The sequence below is a fragment of the Emiliania huxleyi genome (genome assembly GCF_000372725.1).
Source record: "Emiliania huxleyi CCMP1516 chromosome Unknown EMIHUscaffold_180, whole genome shotgun sequence".
In the NCBI taxonomy this organism is placed as follows: domain Eukaryota; phylum Haptophyta; order Isochrysidales; family Noelaerhabdaceae; genus Emiliania; species Emiliania huxleyi.
Genome location: NW_005200783.1, coordinates 230218 through 248308, shown reverse-complemented (window position 1 = coordinate 248308; position 18091 = coordinate 230218). Strand labels below are relative to the sequence as shown.

The following is an 18091-nucleotide window of genomic DNA, read 5'->3' as shown; positions in this document are numbered from 1 at the left end:
CCTTACCTTACCTTACCTTAGCTTAGCTAGCAGGGGGCTGGCTGCCAAATTCTGGCTGGGAGGGGGGGGGGGGGGGGGCAACCAAAACCCGCGGGGCCAAACGTGTGTGAGTGTGTATATGAGAGATACGGGTGTGGGCGTTGTCTACGGAATGAATTAGTGGCTGTGTAAAAAACACGTTTGCCGCTCTGTCCACGCGAAACCTCCATTAAGATTAACTGCCGTCGAGCGCCCCCAGCGCGCTCCACGAGGCCGGCAGCGGCGCCTCGAACTCGAACGCCACGCCGTCCACCACGAGCCGCAACAGCGACGCGTGCAGCGCCATGCCGTCAAAGCCGTACCGCTCCTGCAGCTGCGCGTTGCGCCGCGGGTTGCCGTAGCGGCGGTCGCCTGTTTTCGCACCCCAATCTGGGTAAACAGGGTCTCCCCACACCTCGGTGGGCCGCCGTAGCCGGCGGCCGCCAAAGATCGGGCTTCCGGCCGAAGCAGCGTGCCTCCGGATCTGATGCGTGCGGCCACCTATTCACAGCGCGTGTTGCTCGCTTGTGGCAGCTCGATCCGATCCCGGCTGCCAATCTCGCCCACCGACGGCGAGCGTGAGGTCGGCGCTGGCGAGGAAGCCGTTGTCGCTCACGAGGTCGTAGGCCGTCTCTGCACTCACCTACGGGAAGGTTCGGGGAAGGTTCGGGGAAGGTTCGGGGAAGGTTCTCACGAGGCCATACTCCGTCTCTGCACTCACCTACGAGAGGGCTGCGAAGGTCCAGGCACGGCTCGGGGAAGGCTCGGGGAAGGCTCGGGGAAGGCTCGGGGAAGGCTCGGGGAAGGTTTTGGGGAGGCTCGGGGAAGGTTCGGCCCTCGCAGCTCGTTCTCGGCTCTGCTGTTCGCGGCTACGTCTCGCCCGCTCCGCCGCCACCCCGCGAGGGTTGCGTCGGCCCTCGGCGCGGTTGGAGAGTGCGCCCGCCCATCTGCCGCGCCTCGCCGGCGGAACTCCCACCAGCACACCGCGGTACTGCTTCACGGCCGTCTCCGCCAGAGCTGCCTGAAGCGCCGCCGCCGCCTCGGGCCGCTTTGCCAGCAGCAGCACGCCGGACGTGTCGCGGTCGAGGCGATGGACAGGCAGCAGCTCGCCGTAACCGTCAGCACGGAGCGCCGCCAGCAGGCTGTCGCTGCCTTCGTGTACGGTGATTCCGGCCGGCTTGCTCGCCGCGAGCCAGTCGCCCTCATCAGAGAGCACGAGCGACGCGGCAGGAGGGCAGGCACGCGAGGGCGCGTGCGATGGGCGCAGCGAGCCAAGCAGAACGCACAGCATTTCTGCGCAAAAGATTTTGCGAGTAGGAGGCGCGCCCAGCGACGCGCGTCGGATGGAGAGCGGCCGCGGGTGGCTAGAGCTCTAGGGAAGTCAGGATGTGAACCATGCGGCCGTCGTCGCCCGGCGCTGCATGCAGCGCCGTGGCGATGGGCTAAGAGGTTCCTCTTTTCCGCGCCCCCCCCGCAAGGCGCGCGATACAGACCGGTGGGGGCCGGCGATTCCCATGCCGGCTCTCCGCCACAACCCCCGCCGGGAGGGAATCCCTGCTCACAGAAAAGGGCTTCGAGCCCTGTCTCGCGCACGCCCCTGGCGGGCGCCGCGGACCAGTTCCGCGAGCGCTCGTCACGCCCCCCACAGCAAATCGGTTTTTGCCCTTAACTAGTGCTGTTTTCGTTGGGCCGATTTTCGCTTGACTTGGCCCTTAACTAGTGCTATTTTCAGCCAACGCCCACAGCAAATCGGTGAAAACCTGCTCTGCGAGAGCGAGTTTTGTGGCTTATCTGGCTTCCGTCGGTCGTCCCGTGACTGATCGCGCCTGAGCCTGCGAGGAGGCGCACTTGCACGGGCACGGCCATATGCGCATCTGCATGCGCTGTGAGTAGGCGGGCGCTCGCATGGAGTACATGGACGTGGTCGGCCCTGCGGTGGCGATGCTCGGTGGTGGGCGAGTGCGGCCGTGGGCGGCTGTGCGGCAGGCGCGGGAGGAGGGCGTATCGCCCGACAAGGCGGCGATGGAGCACAAGTGTCCGCTCCAGCTCGCGATCCGCGAGTGGTCGTTCGATCACCCCAAGCCTAAGTGGCTGCTGGGGGAGGGTCGCCTGTGGGCAGAGTGCGGCACAACGAACGCCTCAATAGGAATCTCCTAGCCACGCACGCACTGAGCGCTGCTGCCCTCACGCTTAGATGCCTGTTGCTGGCGACACAACTTCCCCCTCTTTCTTTTATTCACGAGGCGACCCCAGGGAACCGTGGGCAGGTTTCCTGTGGCTGGCTGTGAACGGCGAAGAATCGGCGAAAAACATCGAAAAGCCCGCGTAATCTACTCCAATTTCGACAGCAAGCGAGCCGAAGAACTCGGGAACGAGCTCCCCGACGTATGACGGCGATGGGCGATGCCCTGGAGTAAAGGTCTGCGCCGCTGGGTGCCGGACGACGCAGCGCCCGCAGCCTTCCAGGCGAGAATCACACCAGCGCCGGTGCCTCGAGCACAGGCAAACCGAGCTCCTCCCTGCTGCCGATACTGCTGCTGCAAACCGCTCCCAAGCGGTCTGGGCCCGTGCAGTGGAATTGGCAGCGCGGGCGTCCCCTCCCCGATTCTCTACCGGCCACGCGGCAAGAGGCACCCCTCTTGTCTGCTGTTGGCAACGGTCACGCTCCCCGGACTGCAAGAAGCAGAGAATCGGTCCTCTTTCACTGCGCGGCAGCAGGGCATCATCGACATGGTGAGGCACTTTGTGGAGCGGGCGCGTGCTGTCGCCGTCGAGCCGACTCTCATTGGTGTTGACTCCAAAATGCAGACCTGCATCCACCTTCGCGCAGCGGGGCTGCCGTGCAGGCAGGATAGGCTCCACGGCTACTGCGGCGTGCTCCACTCGCGGCGGAGGTGGGCGCACCCAGACGCCGACCGTTCTGGGGACCGTACTGTGGCAGTGGACGCAAAGTTCTGGTACGCGCTGCACTACTTGCGTCGAGGCCACATCGTGTTCTTTGCTGACTTGGACGTGGCAATTGCCGCCAACCCGTTCGAGCGGATGAGTTTGCAACACTCCCTGCAGGGGCTGAGCGATGATCTAGGCGCGGAGGACCCGAGCGATCCGCTGCGCCGCAACGCGACGCGGTGCGGTGTCGACTGGTACGACGCGCCCGCATGCCAGAGCACGGGGCTCTGGATGGCCCAGCCGACCCAGCCAGCGGTCAAATTCTTCGAGCATTTCCTCGTCAAGCTACAGCGCTCCTGCGAGTGGGAGCAGAGCCTCTTCAATCGTGCCCTTGGTGATATGGTCCCCTCGACAGCACCAGCCATGCGATGGATCGACGCCCTCAACTATGCGGTGTGGAGCAAGGCGGAGTACGCCAACTATGGCGTCGCCACGGCACGTCGCGCCCTGCAGCTGCCAGCGGGACGCGTCGCTGTTCACTTCGGCTACGTCCCTCCCAGCAACAAGAGCGAGATCATGGCGGCCGGAATCTGCAGCCTCGCCAACCAGCCCGCGGGTGCTGCGTACCCCGGCGAGGCTTGGACCGACGCTGAGGCGAGGGACGCCGGATGTGCCGTCGTGTCGCAGTCGTATCTCTACGTTGAGGGCGGTGGCGCCGTCCGACTGCCCGACCTCACCGCCGTGTCGCGCGGCGTCATCGTGCGTTTCAACTCGGAGATCTCCTCGCTGACCTTGGACCGGCTTGCCACTGTATCGGGGCCGCTCTCCGTGCGAGAGAATCCGCAGCTGGAAGTGATTAAGATGGGCAGCCTCGGGACCGTTCGGGGCGGCATCACGGTGCGTCGCACATGCACCGCACCTAGGCACTCGATCCGGGATCCCACACCGCACACTTGAACAGTCAGGCCAAGGAAGCCCCCTCTCTTCTTCAAAGCTGGGTGCTGTCTCGCAGGTAACTGGCAACGTCCAGCTAGCTTCCCTCAGGTTGCCTCACCTCGCCTCCGTCGGGGGCTATATCGACGTAAGCGAGAACGGGCAAAGCGGGGCGTGGCTCTGCGAGCTAGGGGAGTACGCTGGCAGTTGCTCCCAGCAATCGTGATGTTTGTATGTGAGAGAAAAAGAGAGGTTCAACAAATGGGGTGGGGATTTTCGCACGGCCGGTCCCTCGGCGGCATACAGCACTGCCAGCCAGCCTCTTCCTCCTCCTCAAGGGCTGTACTATAGGCCATATTGCGCCGCCTCCTACTGGCAGCCGGGCGGGCGCGCGCCGCGGGCGCTTCGGCGCGCGCACGGCTCGCAAAGTTCGAACGAGTACTGCCGCCCGGCCGCCTCAAGGCTGCCGGACGGCAGTACTCGCCTCGCAAGGCGCGCACCGGCTGCTCTGGCTGCTGCGCCGGCGGCCGCTGCGCTGGCCGCTGCTGCGCCGGCTGGCGGGCGGCACGGCCGCCGGCGGCCGCTGCGCCCGCGCCTTCCCTCGCGGGCGCCGTCGCGCCGCGCGCGCCCAATTTTACTGGTACACGGCACGCGTCATCACTCAGCCGCGGAGAACAGGCGGTGCTGTGCGCGAAGCGCGCGCGATCTCGTACTTTTAAGGCTGGATCCGGCCATTCCAAGGGTATACCTTTGAGAATCCTCAGCGTCCCACCCTCCTAGTCACACTCTCAATATCTCGACTCTCCAACACGAAGTGCTGCGATCGGGGGTGGCCCTTTTCTTTTTCCTTTTCTTTTTTGGGTCCTGTGGGCACCCGGTGACGAGGCGCTCCTTCACATCGGCACCGCCACCGGGACCAGATCCAGGGTGGGTAGGGTAGTACGCCCTCATTGTGTTTTGTAGTGTTGATGCGCTCCTTCATGATGTGCATGCAGATCTTACCTTACCTTACCCCACGAACGAGGTTGCGAGGCCCGTGCGCCACCGCCGGGCTAGCCACCCCCGTTGCTCATGAGGGGCTAGCCTCCTCCCCCGTGCCCGCTGCGCCAGACCCCCACCGTAGCAGAAGATTATGTCCCCCACCCACCGCGGCCCCGCAATCCCCCCCAGGCCAGCTCCGGGTCAGTGGCCGTGCCCCGCACCAGCGGTGCTGCAGTGCTGATGGTCGAGAAGCACGAGACCGATTGCCACGGTGCCCACGCAAAAGGCGGCGAGGCAGAAGACACGCTCGGCGGCGCTTTGCACGCCCTCGTACACGCGGGGCATGCACTCCGCCGCGCCAACTTGGAGGTAGACGCCGCCGCCAAAGGCGAGGAGCATGCCCACAGCAGCGTCGTCAATGGACACCGAAAAGATGAGGACGGTGCCCCACAGCACGCCCGTGCCGGAGACGAAGTTGAGGAGGAGGGCGAGAGGCACCTTGAGGCCGCCCTGAGCGGAGTTCGTCAGGATGAGGAAGTCGGAGAGCTCCTGCGCAATCTCGTGGAAGATGGTCGCGGTGGCAATGCTCCAAGCCAGAGAGCTGCCGCAGTAGCGGAAACCAGTGGCCATGAAGATGCCGTCGCAAAAGTTGTGCATCAGGTCGCCGATGAGAACGCCGCTCAAGACGCGAATTCGGTTCGTGGGGTCGGCGACGGTGATGGACTTCGGTTCCACCGGGCACGGGTCGTTTGCCTCCACCTTGCGGCAACAGCAGGTGGACAGTAGGCCAGCCGGGTCTTGGGAGGGCGAGCGGCGTGAAGCGCCTTCGCTGACGGAGCTGGCGGCCAGGACGAAGCGAAGGAGCTGGACGGCCAGTTCGAAGAGTGAGGGCGCTATGAAACCGAGCAGTACCATTGAGCCCCAGCGGGCGGTGACAACCGACTCGTCTTTGCTGGAGGTGCCGACGAGGTGGGTCGCCTCGAAGAGGATTAGGTAGAAGGCGGCGGCGAGGAGCGCGCCCGCGGCGAAGGCCGACATGATTATCAGGAAGCGGCGCTCGTGCCGGTGATATAGCTTGCGCAGGCCGGGCCCCAAGAAGACAACGCCGGAAAAGGTGATGCAGTTGACAGCAAAAGCGGCGCCGATGCCCTCCGCCCACGGAATAGGGTCGTCCGGCGCCTCTGGAAGCTCGGCAATCGGCTCGAGGTTCGCGCCGTCGAGCGTCTTGAGGTAGTGCGAGTCCTGCTCAAACGTGATAGGCAGATTGTCTGCGAAGACGCCGAACTGCCGCCCCGGAACTGCCATGCGGTACGTGGTCTGCCAGACTCCCTCGTCAAAGATGAGGTCGCTGCACGCTTCGGCGCGCAACGTATCGCCGTCGTGACGCTCGTCGCACGTCGAACTGAGCAGCAGCTCTGCCCGGCTGCGTGCGTCTTCAAGAGCCGCGACCGTGGTCCCGTTGAGCTCGAGGACGGCCATCCTCATGCTCGGCGCGGCGTATGAGCCATCAACCTTCTGGGAGATCCATCCGAGTGTGGGAGCCTCCGTGATAAAGCTCCCGGCCCACACGAGCGACATGACCAGGTAGAGCTCGCCTTTGCGTGGATTCAGGCAGCTTGGCGTGCAAGCAAGAATTCGATAGTCGCGTTATGGGGGGTTTACGAGGTGTGAACGTGAACAGAGTAGCCAGATCGCTGTCGATCGTTACGGCACGCATGGGGGGCCTCCCGGACGTATGATCCTAGCCCAATAAGCTCCACGGAGCAGATTTGGATTTTTGACAGAATTAAATGCACTGCCCCCGCTCGGTACTAATAGTCGTAGTTTTGGGGGCGGCGCCCCTCACGGCACCACACTGACGCCGGACAGCCCGAGATTAGCCTAGCAGTGAGTGGGAATCGCCTGCCGGTCGGCTTGGCACGAGCCAAGCACTTGGGTGGCCGTCAACCGAGTCCGAGCGCGGTGCTTTGACGCGGAGGAGTACGACGAAGGCGACGACGCTTTCGACGCGCTCTTCGACGGGGGCTCGGGGTACGGGTGGGATTCCCCCTCGGGGGGCGGCGCTTTCTTCTAGGCGCCCGCCTTGACCCAACATAGAGGGCGTTGTGTAGCCTAGCTTTTGGGTAATAAAACGACCGTTAATTCTTTTTCTGTGATCCCATCCCATCGTGCGCGCATTCTGAGGCGGGATGTACCAAGCGAGCGATGGAAAACCAGCACCTCTGTCGGGCTCGTTGATTTGCTCTCTGCTGTCACGTCCGCCCTCCCCGGCCAATGAGCCTCTCTCCCTCCTCTCCTTGACCGACGACTGCTTCGCATCCGTCCTCGAGAACGTCTCCGCGCCGGAGCTCCTCGTGCTCGGCGCAGTCTGCAGGCACAGCATCGGCACCCTAGCCGCCGCCACTGCCGCCGACGATGATCTTACCACTGCTGCAAGGCACCTCCGCGCGGCTCTCGACGACGGCGCGCACTGGGAAGGCGCCTTCCGGCGCCGCTTTGAACCCGTGGCCCGCCTCCTCTTCCGCGGGGAGATGCCGCTGCCGCCCGTGCGCCAGCTGCCCGCCCGCGGAAGAGGGGGCGCCTGCTGGAGGCTGCACTACCGCAGCTTCCGGCGGTCGTGGATGGAGCCGGGCGGGCACGGGCGGCTGCTGCTCTGCATTCACGGGCGAGTGTACGACGCGACAGAGTACATGCTAGAGCACCCTGGCGTTCGCCTGCTGAGAGCACGCCGACCGGTGTGAACGGGTCTCTTCACATCTCGACGCTGTGGAACAGGCGACCCAAATGTGCTCCGCGCCTCCGCCGGCCGCGACGCAACGCAGGCCTTCGAGCTCGTGGGTCTCTCTTCTGGAACTTTCTAGGAACCTTCTAGGAAGCGTCTGGAGCCTTCTAGGCCTTCGAGCTCGTGGGTCTCTCTTCCGGAACTGTCTAGGAACCTTCTAGGAACCGTCTGGAGCCTTCTAGGCCTTCGAGCTCGTGGGTCTCTCTTCCGGAACTGTCTAGGAACCTTCTAGGAAGCGTCTGGAGCCTTCTAGGCCTTCGAGCTCGTGGGTCTCTCTTCCGGAACTGTCTAGGAACCTTCCAGGAACCGTCTGGAGCCTTCTAGGCCTTCGAGTACGTCGGCCACTCTCCGTCGGTGAGGTCTAGCCGACATGCTTCACAATAGCCTTCTCTCCTCTCCCTCTCCTCTCCTCCTCCTCCTCCTCCTCCCCCCGCCCTCCTCCTCCTCCTCCTCCTCCTCCTCCTCCTCCTCCTCCTCCTCCTCCGCCTCCTCCAGCTCTCCTCTCCTTCCCGCGAGCGGCGCCTCTTCCGCGCCCGAGCTGCTCACGGCAAGAGGTGTGAAGAGACGCCGTTCACACCGCAGGCGAGCCGCGTGCTTCAGACGCTCGAGCTGGCCGATCTCCAGCTTCCCACCGAGGCGTGCGGCGAGCTGCTCACGGGCGGCGGCGGCGGCGGCGGCGGCGGCGGCGGCGGCGGCGGCGGCGGCGGCGGCGGCGGCGGCGGCGGCGGCGGCGGGCAGAGCGAGCGCGAGGCGGCGGAGGGCGGCGGCCTCGGGAGCCTGTCGGGCGTTGCGCATGCTTGCTACCACCGGCTCCGCACCGCGCTGCTGCCCGGGCTGCCCAGGCCAGGGACATAGACAGATTGGGAGAGCAGTTTGGGGCAGCGACAGGACGCGAGGCGGTCTGGCGGGACGCTCTCGAGTCGGAACACGTATTCATGCCTCCCAGCTAGCGCTCGAGAGGGCCACGTGTTCCGCTGTACTCACCCGCATTCCTCTCCGTTGTCTTCACGCGGTGCTCTGAGTAAGCTGCACAGTACCGTATTCGTGCCCTGAGGTTGGCGTATTCAGCACGCAGGGCTGGCGCTGCTAGAGTCGGACTCTCTGCCCATCTCTGCCCATTTCCCTGCCCATGCCCCTGCCCAGGAGAGAGGGGGAGAGACGGGGAGAGATGGGGAGAGATGGGGAGAGATGGGGAGAGATGGGGAGATGGGGAGAGATGGGGAGATGCTGCAGGCGATGGGAGAGACAGCCTGGCGCTGCTAAGAGAGTAGGGACGCTAGCGAGAACGAGAGTCAGAGCCAGCGGCCACACGGGAGCAACACACGGGAGCAACACACGGGAGCTACACACGGGAGCAACACACGGGAGCAACACACGGGAGCAACACACGGGAGCAACACACGGGACTCACAGGCGAGAGCGCTCCGCCAGCCGGGCTGCCCACACCTCCTGAGACGGCTCAACCTCCCTCATCAGGCCTGATGCCGGTGATGCCAGTCCCAGCCGAGCCGCCGCGGCGTCTTCGGTTGGTTTCCGGACGTCGCGCGCGGTGCTCGAGCTGGGGGAGTGGCGGTAAGGAGTGGCGGCTGAACTCCGCATGTTCTACATGCTCCATCTTCCTCTCTATCAGTGCGCATTATTGTGGAATATTGCGCCGCGGGTGCGACCTACGCCGCGGCGCGCGGGTCCGGGTGCGTGTTTTACACTGTGATGGTCGTGCAAGCTTGCCGCTTCGCACATCGTGATCGCAGCACACGGCGCAGGCGCAGCGCGAGGACACACACAAAAGTTGATTCTCTTCTATGCGGCAGGAAAAAGGTCAGTCGTCAGAGCATGCGCGCTCAAGCGCTTTCATGAAACCACCTGGCGCCGCCCCCCCGGGCCGCACATACGACATACCGCTAGTTAGTAGAGCCATAAGCGCTACGAGTAGCCCACCCTGCGCCACCGGTCCGCGCGGGCGCGCAGCAGCGCCGCCTCGAGCGCCGGCCTTCCGGAGGTTGCAGCGGCCTCGGCAGGCAGCGGCGCCCCCTCCCCGCGGCCCTCCCCGCCGGCAGTGCCGGCAGCGCCGGCAGCAGGCGGCCTTTCGCGCAGCCCCTCGATCTCCGCGGCGAGCTGCTCCTCGCTCATGCCGTCCAGGGCGGGCAGCCTACTCTCGGGTGATCTCGGGTAATCTCGGGTAATCTCGGGGTATCTCGGGTAATCTCGGGGTATCTCGGGTAATCTCGGGGTATCTCGGGTAATCTCGGGTGATCTCGGGTAATCTCGGGGGTAACCTCATGCCGTCCGGGGGACGGGAGTTCGGTCTCGTGCAGAATACTCCGAGCCCCGCGTGAGTACGAGGGGGGGGGCGAAGACCGCTGACTACGTCTGAATACGGCGGAATAGAGCTGGGTACAGCGGGACGCAGCTGAGCACGCGGCCCTCTCTCTCTCGAGCGCGAAGTTGGTCACAAGAGTGCGTCTTCCGCTTCGAGGGGCCCGAGAAATGGGGAGATATGGGGAGATATGGGGAGATATGGGGAGATATTCCGCTTCTAGGGGCCGGCAACCCCATGCAGAGCGTCCACGCGTCCGCCTCGGAGCGCAGCAGCTCGAGATTACCCGAGATTGAGATTACCCGAGATTACCCAAGATTACCCGAGATTATCCGAGATTACCCGAGATTATCCGAGGTTAGCACGCGTCCGCCTCGGAGCGCAGCAGCTCGGCCGCCAGCTCTGCCCGCTCCGCTGCTGGAGGCACCACGCCTGGTGGGGTGGGGGGTTGGGGTTAGGGGGGGGGGTTGGGGTTAGGGGGGGGGTGGGGTAGGGGTAGGGGGGTTGGGGTTAGGGGGGGATGAGGGTTGGGGGGGGGGGGGCTAGGGCTAGGGGCGGGAGTTGGGTTTGGGGCTGGGGTTCGGGGCTGGGGTTTGGGGTGGGGTGGGGGTTGAGGTTAGGGGAAGGGGTGGGGTTGGGGTCCGGGTAGGGGTGGGGGTTAGGGTAGAGGTTGTGGGGTTTGGGGTTTGGGGGTGGGGGAGAGTGGGCCTAGGCTCTTGAGTCCCTCCTTGAGCCGCTCCTCGTCGGTGAATGAGAGGCTCGCCTGGCGCAGGGCGAGGGTGCGGTGGGGGTGAGGTGGGGTGAGGTGGCGGGGCGAGGGCCAGGCTAGTCCCTCGCGACTCCACGTCTGGACGGCAGGAGCCGGCACGGCATTCATCAAAGGTGCAAGGCCCGGTGCGCGTGGGCGAGGTGTGTGTGTGTGGGGGGGGGGGTGCGGCGCGTGCGCAGCGTGCGGTGTGTGTGTGTGTGTGTGTGTGTGTGTGTGTGTGTGTGTGTGTGTGTCTGTCTCGGCGCGCCTCCCTCTGCGCGTCCGCCAGCTGCTCGCGCGCCCGGTTCGCGAAGGCATTCGAGCCGCTGAAGCGATCGCGGGTTGGGTCATGGGAACGATGGCGAACCTCGAATGTGCTAAGCCACGAGCTCACCGCTAGGCAAGGGAAGGGAAGCATGAGGGAAAGGGTACTCTTGGGAAGAGGTTCCTCCTTTCCGCTCCCCCCCCCAAGGCGCGAGACACACAAGTAAAGACATCTCCATGAAGGAAGCTGCCATGACATGGGAAGTTTACCTGAAGGTGCGGAGCTCTAGAAGGTTCCCTTGAAGGTTCCTAGAAGGTTCCTAGAAGGTTCCTAGAAGGTTCCTAGAAGCGACCTGAAGGTACGGAGCTCCCGCCGGGCGCTCTGGTCGGCGGCGTACACCTAGAAGGTTCCTAGAAGGTTCCTAGAAGGTTCCTAGGAAGGCTCCTAGAAGGGGTCGTAGAAGGGTCCTAGGAGGCTCGTAGAAGGGCCTTCCTAGAAGGGGTCGTAGAAGGCGGGTGTTTCGGTGCTAGCCCCTCGGCCGTCTGCTACTGCTGCCGCCCCTCCTCGCCGCCCGGTGTGACACAGAGTCCGTACACTGAGCGGCTGGCTCTCGAGAAACCTCGAGAGCTGACGCGGGGTAGGCTGGGGCTGTACCAGGCAGAGGCCCCCGAGCCGTCTCGCCACGCGTGCGTGCGTGCTAGCCCCCGCGCGAGCAGTCGGTAGTACCAGCTCACGACTTGTTGGTGAGCCAGTGGGCTGCGCACTGCGCGGGTGTCGGCCGTCGCCACGGGAGCGTGCGTGCGTGCGTGCGTGCGTGCGTGCGTGGAGTGTGGCTGCTGTCCCTCGCCCCGAGGGAGCAGCAAGTGCGTGCCCCCGCCCGTGTTAATCTCGGGTAATCTCGGGTAATCTCGGGTAATCTCGGGTAATCTCGGGTAGGGAAGGCCGCGTGCGTGCCCCCGCCCGGTGTGCGGTATTCAGCACACCTCGAGTGCCCGACGCGACAGCGCCCCCTCCTCCTCCGGCAGCGCCCCACTCCGTCCTCCCGCCCTGACCGCAGCCACCTCCGCCCCGCCCGCCGCCGCCGCGGCCGCGGCCGCCGCCGCGTGTGCTGTCGCCGCAGCCGCAGCCTCCGCTTGTCTGGCGCGCGCCCTCGTCAGCGTCTTGATGAGATCCTCACGAAACATGGGGAAGACGCCACGCCAGGCGACACCTAGAAGGGTCCAGACGGTTCCCAGAAGGTTCCTAGACAGTTCTGAAGACGCCCACGCCAGGCGACACCGCGCTCGTCGAGCTCCGCCTTGATTGCTCGCTCGGACAGCGACTCGGGCGCAGCGAGAGGCGACTCTCCACCCACAGGAGGCGCCGCGGCGGGAGTCGGCCGCAGAAATGAGAAGGAGGCGCCGCCTCTGGCCGCCCCACGCGCCGCTGCGCCCTCGATCGTCGGAGGGCGCCTCTCCTTCCCAGCCGCTGGCTGCGCCGCTGCGGCATCGTCAGTGCGTGCGGCGAGGAGATGGCGAATGAGGACGGCGCGCCAGGCGGCTTGCGCGTCGCCAAGCGCCTTCGCGGATTGGCCACGCGCTCGAAGCTCAGCCTTGAGCGCCGCGTCGCTCATGTAGTCCGGCGGTGGGAGAGCTGAGAGGGAGGCGGCGGCGCGGCGCGGCGTGCGGGTGGCCGGGAGACTCGGGTGCTGACGATAGCAGATCGCAGAGACTGCCGTCAGGAAGAGCATTGGAGGGATGCACTCGTTTTGTTATAGATCAACACTTTCGATAGCGAAAGTAAGATCGTTCGGTGCAGAAACCCCGGGCGTGCAGTGGCACCGCATGACCCCGTCTCCCTCTCGTCACCGCAAGGTCGTGACGACCAACATCTGCGGCTCGGATCAGCACATGGTGCGAGGGCGCACCTCGCTCCCGGGCGGCTACATGGTGCTCGGCCACGAGATCACTGGCGAGATTGTCGAGGTCGGCCGCGACGTCGAGTTCATGAAGGAGGGCGACCTTTGCTCGGTTCCGTTCAACATTGCCTGCGGCCGGTGCCCCGCGTGCAAGCGGGGCGACACGGGTGTCTGCCTGTTCGTGAACCCCGCCCGCGCCGGAGCCGCGTTCGGCTACGTCGACATGGGAGGCTGGGTGGGAGGGCAGGCAGAGTATGTGATGGTGCGTGCCCCGATCCGCTCCCTCGCTCGAAGCGGCGGACACTCCGTCACACAAGCGGCGGGGGCGTGGGCTTGGCGGCGGCGAGGGCGGCGGCGAGGGCGGCGGCGAGGGCGGCGGCGAGGGCGGCGGCGGTGAATGCGGTGAGACGACCTCTGTTTACCCCCATTAAATTCCTGCGCATACAGGTGCCCTATGCCGACTTCAACCTGCTGAAGTTCCCCGACAAGGACCGCGCGATGGAGAAGATTGCCGACCTGACGCTGCTGTCGGACATTTTCCCAACCGGCTTCCACGGTGCCAAGCAGGCGGGCGTCGAGCCCGGCTCCATCGTCTATGTCGCCGGCGCCGGCCCCGTTGGCCTCGCTTGTGCCGCCTCGTGCCACCTGCTGGGCGCGGCGTGCGTGATTGTCGGGGACGCAATCCCAACGAGGCTGGCGCAGGCTCGCTCCTTCGGCTGCGAGACGATCGACATCACGAGCGACGGTGATCTTGCGCACAAGATCCACGCCATCACCGGCTCGCCAGACGTGGACTGCGCCATCGATTGCGTGGGCTTCGAGGCGCGAGGCTCGGGCGCATCGGGCGGCGAGAAGCCGGCTCAGGTGCTCAACGACTGTATGGGCATCATTCGCGAGGGCGGCCAGATCGGAATCCCGGGCCTGTACGTGACGGAGGACCCGGGCGCCTCAACGGAGGCTGCGCAGCTCGGCTCGCTAAACATGACCTTTGGGCTGGCGTGGTCCAAGAGCGCGTCGATGCACACGGGGCAGTGCCCAGTCATGAAGTATGCCTCCACCCTTGCCACCCCCGCCGAGCCCACCGCCTCCCTCACCACCTCCACCCTATCCTCCGCCGCCCTCGCAGCCGCCTTCTAGCCCCCCATCTGAAACTCCGCCTCCCAGCTCACCCCCGCCCTCTCCGCCCACCAAAAGAACTCTATCAAGCCCTCCTCATCCCAGGTACCATCGGCCTCTGATGAACGCGATAATGCACGACAAGGTCCGTATCGCAGAGGCGGTCAATGCTAAGATCATCTCCCTCGACGACGCCCCGCTGGGCTACCAAAACTTTGACCAGGGCGAGTCGGTCAAGTGCGCTGCGCCAGCTCACCGTGCACGCCTCGCCTCCCTTCCCGCATTTCTGCCTCTCAGTGTGTCGGCTCTTTGCGCAGGTACGTGATGGACCCTCACGGCGTAACGGGCAAGGTTCAGGCGCTCGGGTGACGCGACACCACTGTATCAAACGTATCTTCGGCGCACGGGGTCGCGACGTCGACGTCGGGGGAGCCCGCTGCAGGGAGCCCGCCGGTGCCGGCCGGTGCCGGTGCCGGTGGTGAGGTACGTGTCCCTCGATGTCTCTTGGGGTCTGGCCGCCGGGGTCGTTTCCGCGTCACAGCGGCGACGTCCGACGAGGCTAGGAGCGCGCGGCGCCCAAGCCCCCCGCCACATGGCACATGAACCAATCCATGAACTTGAGTCAAAACACACAAGGGGCGTATATCCATAATGTGAGGTCGTATTTAGATTTCCCTGCACATGGTTCGAGAGCGCACCGCAAGCACACAGGCTTTTCTCTCGCGCGCGCGCTCTACTTGCCGCCTCACCGAAGCAGCCTTCCGGACACCGCTCCAGAGAGAGATGCGCATCCTGTCGAGTGGTCGAACGGGCATGTCCAGGTGCCGACACTACACCAAAAAGTACTGTTTGCACACAAAATAGACGTGCCCACCCGCATGCCCCGTCGACGTTCTCAACCTCGGGCCTGCGCACAGCGGTCACGGGCCTGCGCTCAGCGGTCGAACTCTAGTCTGCTTGCGCCCGCACCCCACCCGCTGCCGCCCATCCCCGGTGGCGCCGCCGCCGCCGCGGCGCCTGCCCACGCAACCGCACGCCACGCGCACGCAGGACCGCGCGCCCCGCCGCCACCGCTGATCGCAACACCGTCGTCCACCCACCACCGCGGCAGCCGAGGCGCCGCCCCCCGCCGATCGCGAGCCACCCGCGCTGCAAGAGCCAGAGCTGTGGCCCGCCCGTTCCTACCAGCAGACTAGGCAGCAGTAACGCCACCGCCGCGGCAGTTCCAAGGTGAGAGCAGGGCCACTGCAGCGCTCCTCTACTCCGTCTCGCGCGTGATCGCGAAGCGCAGCACGCACGTGACAAAGTCGCGCGCCGCGATGCCGTTCGTGTTTCCTGCCGAGTCGAGATGGTGCCGCTCGTGGATCTCGTAGAGCGAGACGACGAGGAGCGCCGCCCGCGCGCGGGCCGCCGCGGGGAAGAGCGAGTGGCTTGCCGGCGACCACGGCGCCGCCGCCCGCCGGATCAGCGCCGCCGCCTCGCCCTCGCCGCCCGCGGCGCGCTGCAGCGGCGTCGGCCCGCCCTCGTGCAGGCTTGCGCCGCTGCGCAGCAGGGAGAGAGCGCGGGCGGCGGTCTCAAGGTGCGCGAGCGGCGTCCAGCCGCGGCTGGCGACCAGCCAGGCGGCGAGGTCGGCGTGGCCGCGGCTGTTTGCGACCTCCTCGGGCGTGCCAAAACGCGGCACTGCGGCGCGGGAGGCGCCGTAGGAGGAGAGGAGCTTGACGACCTCGGTGTGGCCGAAGTGGCATGCCACGAGCAGTGGCGTGACGCCTTTGTTGCGGGCTTGGTCCTTCGCCGCGCCCGCCTCGAGAAGCAGCCGGGCGATCTCGACGTGGCCCCGCTTGCACGCGTCGAGCAGCGGCGTGACGCCATCGTTGCGGGCTTGGTCCTTCGCCGCGCCCGCCTCGATGAGCAGCCGGGCGCACTCGAGGCGGTTGTTCTGGCACGCGATGAACAGCGGCATGGAGCCCTTGTTGTTGGCTTGGTTGACTGCCGCGCCAGCCTGCTGGAGCAGCCGCGCGACCTCGAGGTGGCCGTTCTGGCACGCGATGAACAGCGCCGACGCGCCGCCGCCATTCGTCGCCCCGACGCTCGCGCCGCCCTCGAGCAGCAGCCGCACCGCCTCGGCTTGCCCGTGGCGAGCGGCCCAGGTCAGCAGCGTGTCCTGCTTCTCGGTGTCGAGCCACGCGTCGAGCTGGGCCGCGAGCGACGTGCCACGCGTCTGCCGCCCGGAGAGGAAGGCTCGCAGCGCGGCCAGGTCGCCCACCGCCAGCTCGGGCAGCAAAACTGGGCTGACGGCGCCGCTCACCTGAGGGCAAGAAAACGAACTCACTAAAGAATTTTAACCCACTGAGGAAGCCTTCATGGGGTCACTCCCGCGAAACTCGTGAGCATGTCAGTCGCGCTGCAGCTCGCGGCGGCGGAAGAGATTGCGACCGAGCTCAGGCTCGCCGCGGCGTCGGAGGACGCCGCCGTCGCCTAGACTCCCCTGCGTCACTACGTGCCTCCCCGTCTTTGTAGCCTGGCGTTTGTGCCCCGTTTGTGCCGCGTCCCGTGCCCCCGAGTTCATTTCATAACTCCAACTCGTGAACTAGCCGGGGCAGTCGGAGAAGGGGCAACTCCGTGCACTGACGGTCGGCCGCCAGAAAACACGCCTGCGTGGATCGCGTCACACCAATCCTCGCTACCCAACGCGGCCAAAAAAAAGAAAGAAAGAAAACAGACAACCCAAGGGAGGGATGGGAGAACGGCACGCCGCCACCACACAGGGATTTTAAGGAGAGGAGTGTGGTGCGCTAGCCGTCGCCCACCCTGGGGAGTCTGCCTCTTCGTATCTCTTTTCGCAGTCTCTCGCCGCTTCTCGCTGCAACCTTCATGCCACCTCGCGGCCGTCCCACTCTCGTCGGTCTCTCCCTTGTCACTTCCTCCTCTGTCGCGTCGTTCTCTTCTGCCTCGTCCTGCGACGCCGCCGCCTGCCGGTCCCAACGCGGCCAAAGGAGATTAACCTCGAAAGATTCAAATTCTTTAATTGCCAGCCAACACGGACACCTTCCCTGCCGGTTCTGGCTCCGCAATGGGCTGGAAGCCGCCCTGGGAGAAGCGCTCTCCGCAGCCCGACCCGGTGCCGGACCCCGTCTCCGACCTCCTCCGCGGGCTCTGGATCGTCGCCTCTCTCGCCGCCGCCGCCCTCCTTCAGCAGCTGTACAAGTCGTGGAGACGGAATGGCCCTCGCCGCGCGATGATCGCACGGGCGCTGCAGCGCTCGTACGGGCTGCCCGCACTGGCCGCGCTGCCGAGGGAGGCGGTCACCGCCTGCGCCGAGATGTGGCTCGCCTTTGAGCGTCGCCGCGCCGCCGGCGGAGGACCGGCGCCGAGGGAAGGTGCGGCCGGGGCGGCTGTGGAGAGTGTCCTATCGAGATCCTTCGCCCGCGTCTCCACCTCCGCAGCGCGCGCGCCGCCGCCGCCCAGTCGCCTCGCTGCCGTTCCACCCGCTGCTCCTGCGTCCCCCACTCCGCCCCTCCCCTTCCCACCCTCTCTCTCCCTCTCCCCGTCCCGCCTTCCCCCGCCCCGCCTCCCGCCTCCTCCGCCCCGCCCCCCACCCCCCCCCCGCCCCGCCCCTCGCCCGGCGCAGGCGAGTCGGAGCGCCGCTCCTCGCTCTCCCCCACCAAGCGCCTCTCCGCCCTCATGCCCGTCCTCGAGGAGGTGCAGGCTAGGACACTTCCGGGACGCTTCCGAGACGCTTCCTAGACGCTTCCCCTCCTCCCCCTCCTTCCCCCTCCTCCAGCCTCCTCCAGCCTCCTCCCCCTCCTCCAGCCTCCTCCAGCCTCCTTCCCCCTCCTCCAGCCTCCCCAGAGGCGCGGAGAGGGCTGCGCCCTTTCCCCACCCGACGACGCCTTGCCTCTAACCCTAACCCTGACCCTAACCCTGACCCTAACCCTAACCCTAACCCTAACCCTGACCCTGACCCTAACCCTGACCCTAACCCTAACCCTAACCCTGACCCTAACCCTGACCCTTGCCCGCAGGGCGCCGGCGAGTCGGCGGCCGTCGCAGCAGCAGAGCGCAGCGGCGGCGAAGCAGCGCAAAGCACTGCGCTGCACTCCTCGAGCGGGGCGGCAGCGGGCGGGGAATAGTGGAGAGGAGTGGAG

The 18091-nt window shown here is 66.1% G+C and overlaps 6 protein-coding genes across 6 annotated transcripts; 3 read left to right on the top strand and 3 right to left on the bottom strand.

The window, feature by feature from the left end:
- Positions 1–137: 137 nt before the first annotated feature.
- On the bottom strand, positions 138–1309 carry EMIHUDRAFT_456425 (hypothetical protein; the record flags this gene model as incomplete). Its single annotated transcript, XM_005783274.1, has 4 exons — positions 138–390; positions 463–519; positions 586–661; positions 914–1309. The coding sequence occupies 4 exons, from the start codon at positions 1307–1309 to the stop codon at positions 215–217; spliced, it is 705 nt and encodes a 234-aa protein (XP_005783331.1). The 3' UTR covers positions 138–214.
- A 1112-nt stretch (positions 1310–2421) lies between these two features.
- On the top strand, positions 2422–4066 carry EMIHUDRAFT_232324 (hypothetical protein; the record flags this gene model as incomplete). Its single annotated transcript, XM_005783273.1, has 2 exons — positions 2422–3804; positions 3920–4066. 2 exons carry the CDS (start codon positions 2422–2424, stop codon positions 4064–4066), a joined length of 1530 nt encoding a protein of 509 aa, XP_005783330.1.
- Positions 4067–4822: 756 nt separating this feature from the next.
- On the bottom strand, positions 4823–6383 carry EMIHUDRAFT_442334 (hypothetical protein). The gene has a single exon (XM_005783272.1). The coding sequence runs from the start codon at positions 6304–6306 to the stop codon at positions 5023–5025; it is 1284 nt and encodes a 427-aa protein (XP_005783329.1). The 5' UTR covers positions 6307–6383; the 3' UTR covers positions 4823–5022.
- A 611-nt stretch (positions 6384–6994) lies between these two features.
- Positions 6995–7866, top strand: EMIHUDRAFT_442331 (hypothetical protein). The gene has a single exon (XM_005783271.1). It carries the CDS (start codon positions 7011–7013, stop codon positions 7560–7562), a length of 552 nt encoding a protein of 183 aa, XP_005783328.1. The 5' UTR covers positions 6995–7010; the 3' UTR covers positions 7563–7866.
- A 1563-nt stretch (positions 7867–9429) lies between these two features.
- Positions 9430–12662, bottom strand: EMIHUDRAFT_456422 (hypothetical protein; the record flags this gene model as incomplete). The annotated part of the gene is made up of 3 exons (XM_005783270.1): positions 9430–9752; positions 12116–12143; positions 12212–12662. The coding sequence occupies 3 exons, from the start codon at positions 12660–12662 to the stop codon at positions 9527–9529; spliced, it is 705 nt and encodes a 234-aa protein (XP_005783327.1). The 3' UTR covers positions 9430–9526.
- A 94-nt stretch (positions 12663–12756) lies between these two features.
- Positions 12757–14315, top strand: EMIHUDRAFT_113022 (hypothetical protein; the record flags this gene model as incomplete). Its single annotated transcript, XM_005783269.1, has 4 exons — positions 12757–13092; positions 13278–13861; positions 14052–14183; positions 14264–14315. 4 exons carry the CDS (start codon positions 12757–12759, stop codon positions 14313–14315), a joined length of 1104 nt encoding a protein of 367 aa, XP_005783326.1.
- Positions 14316–18091: the final 3776 nt, after the last annotated feature.

Excerpts from the sequence above, each read along its gene's own strand:
- EMIHUDRAFT_442334 (XM_005783272.1), bottom strand. The coding sequence starts at position 6,306 with ATGAGGATGGCCGTCCTCGAGCTCAACGGGACCACGGTCGCGGCTCTT.
- EMIHUDRAFT_442331 (XM_005783271.1), top strand. The coding sequence starts at position 7,011 with ATGTACCAAGCGAGCGATGGAAAACCAGCACCTCTGTCGGGCTCGTTG.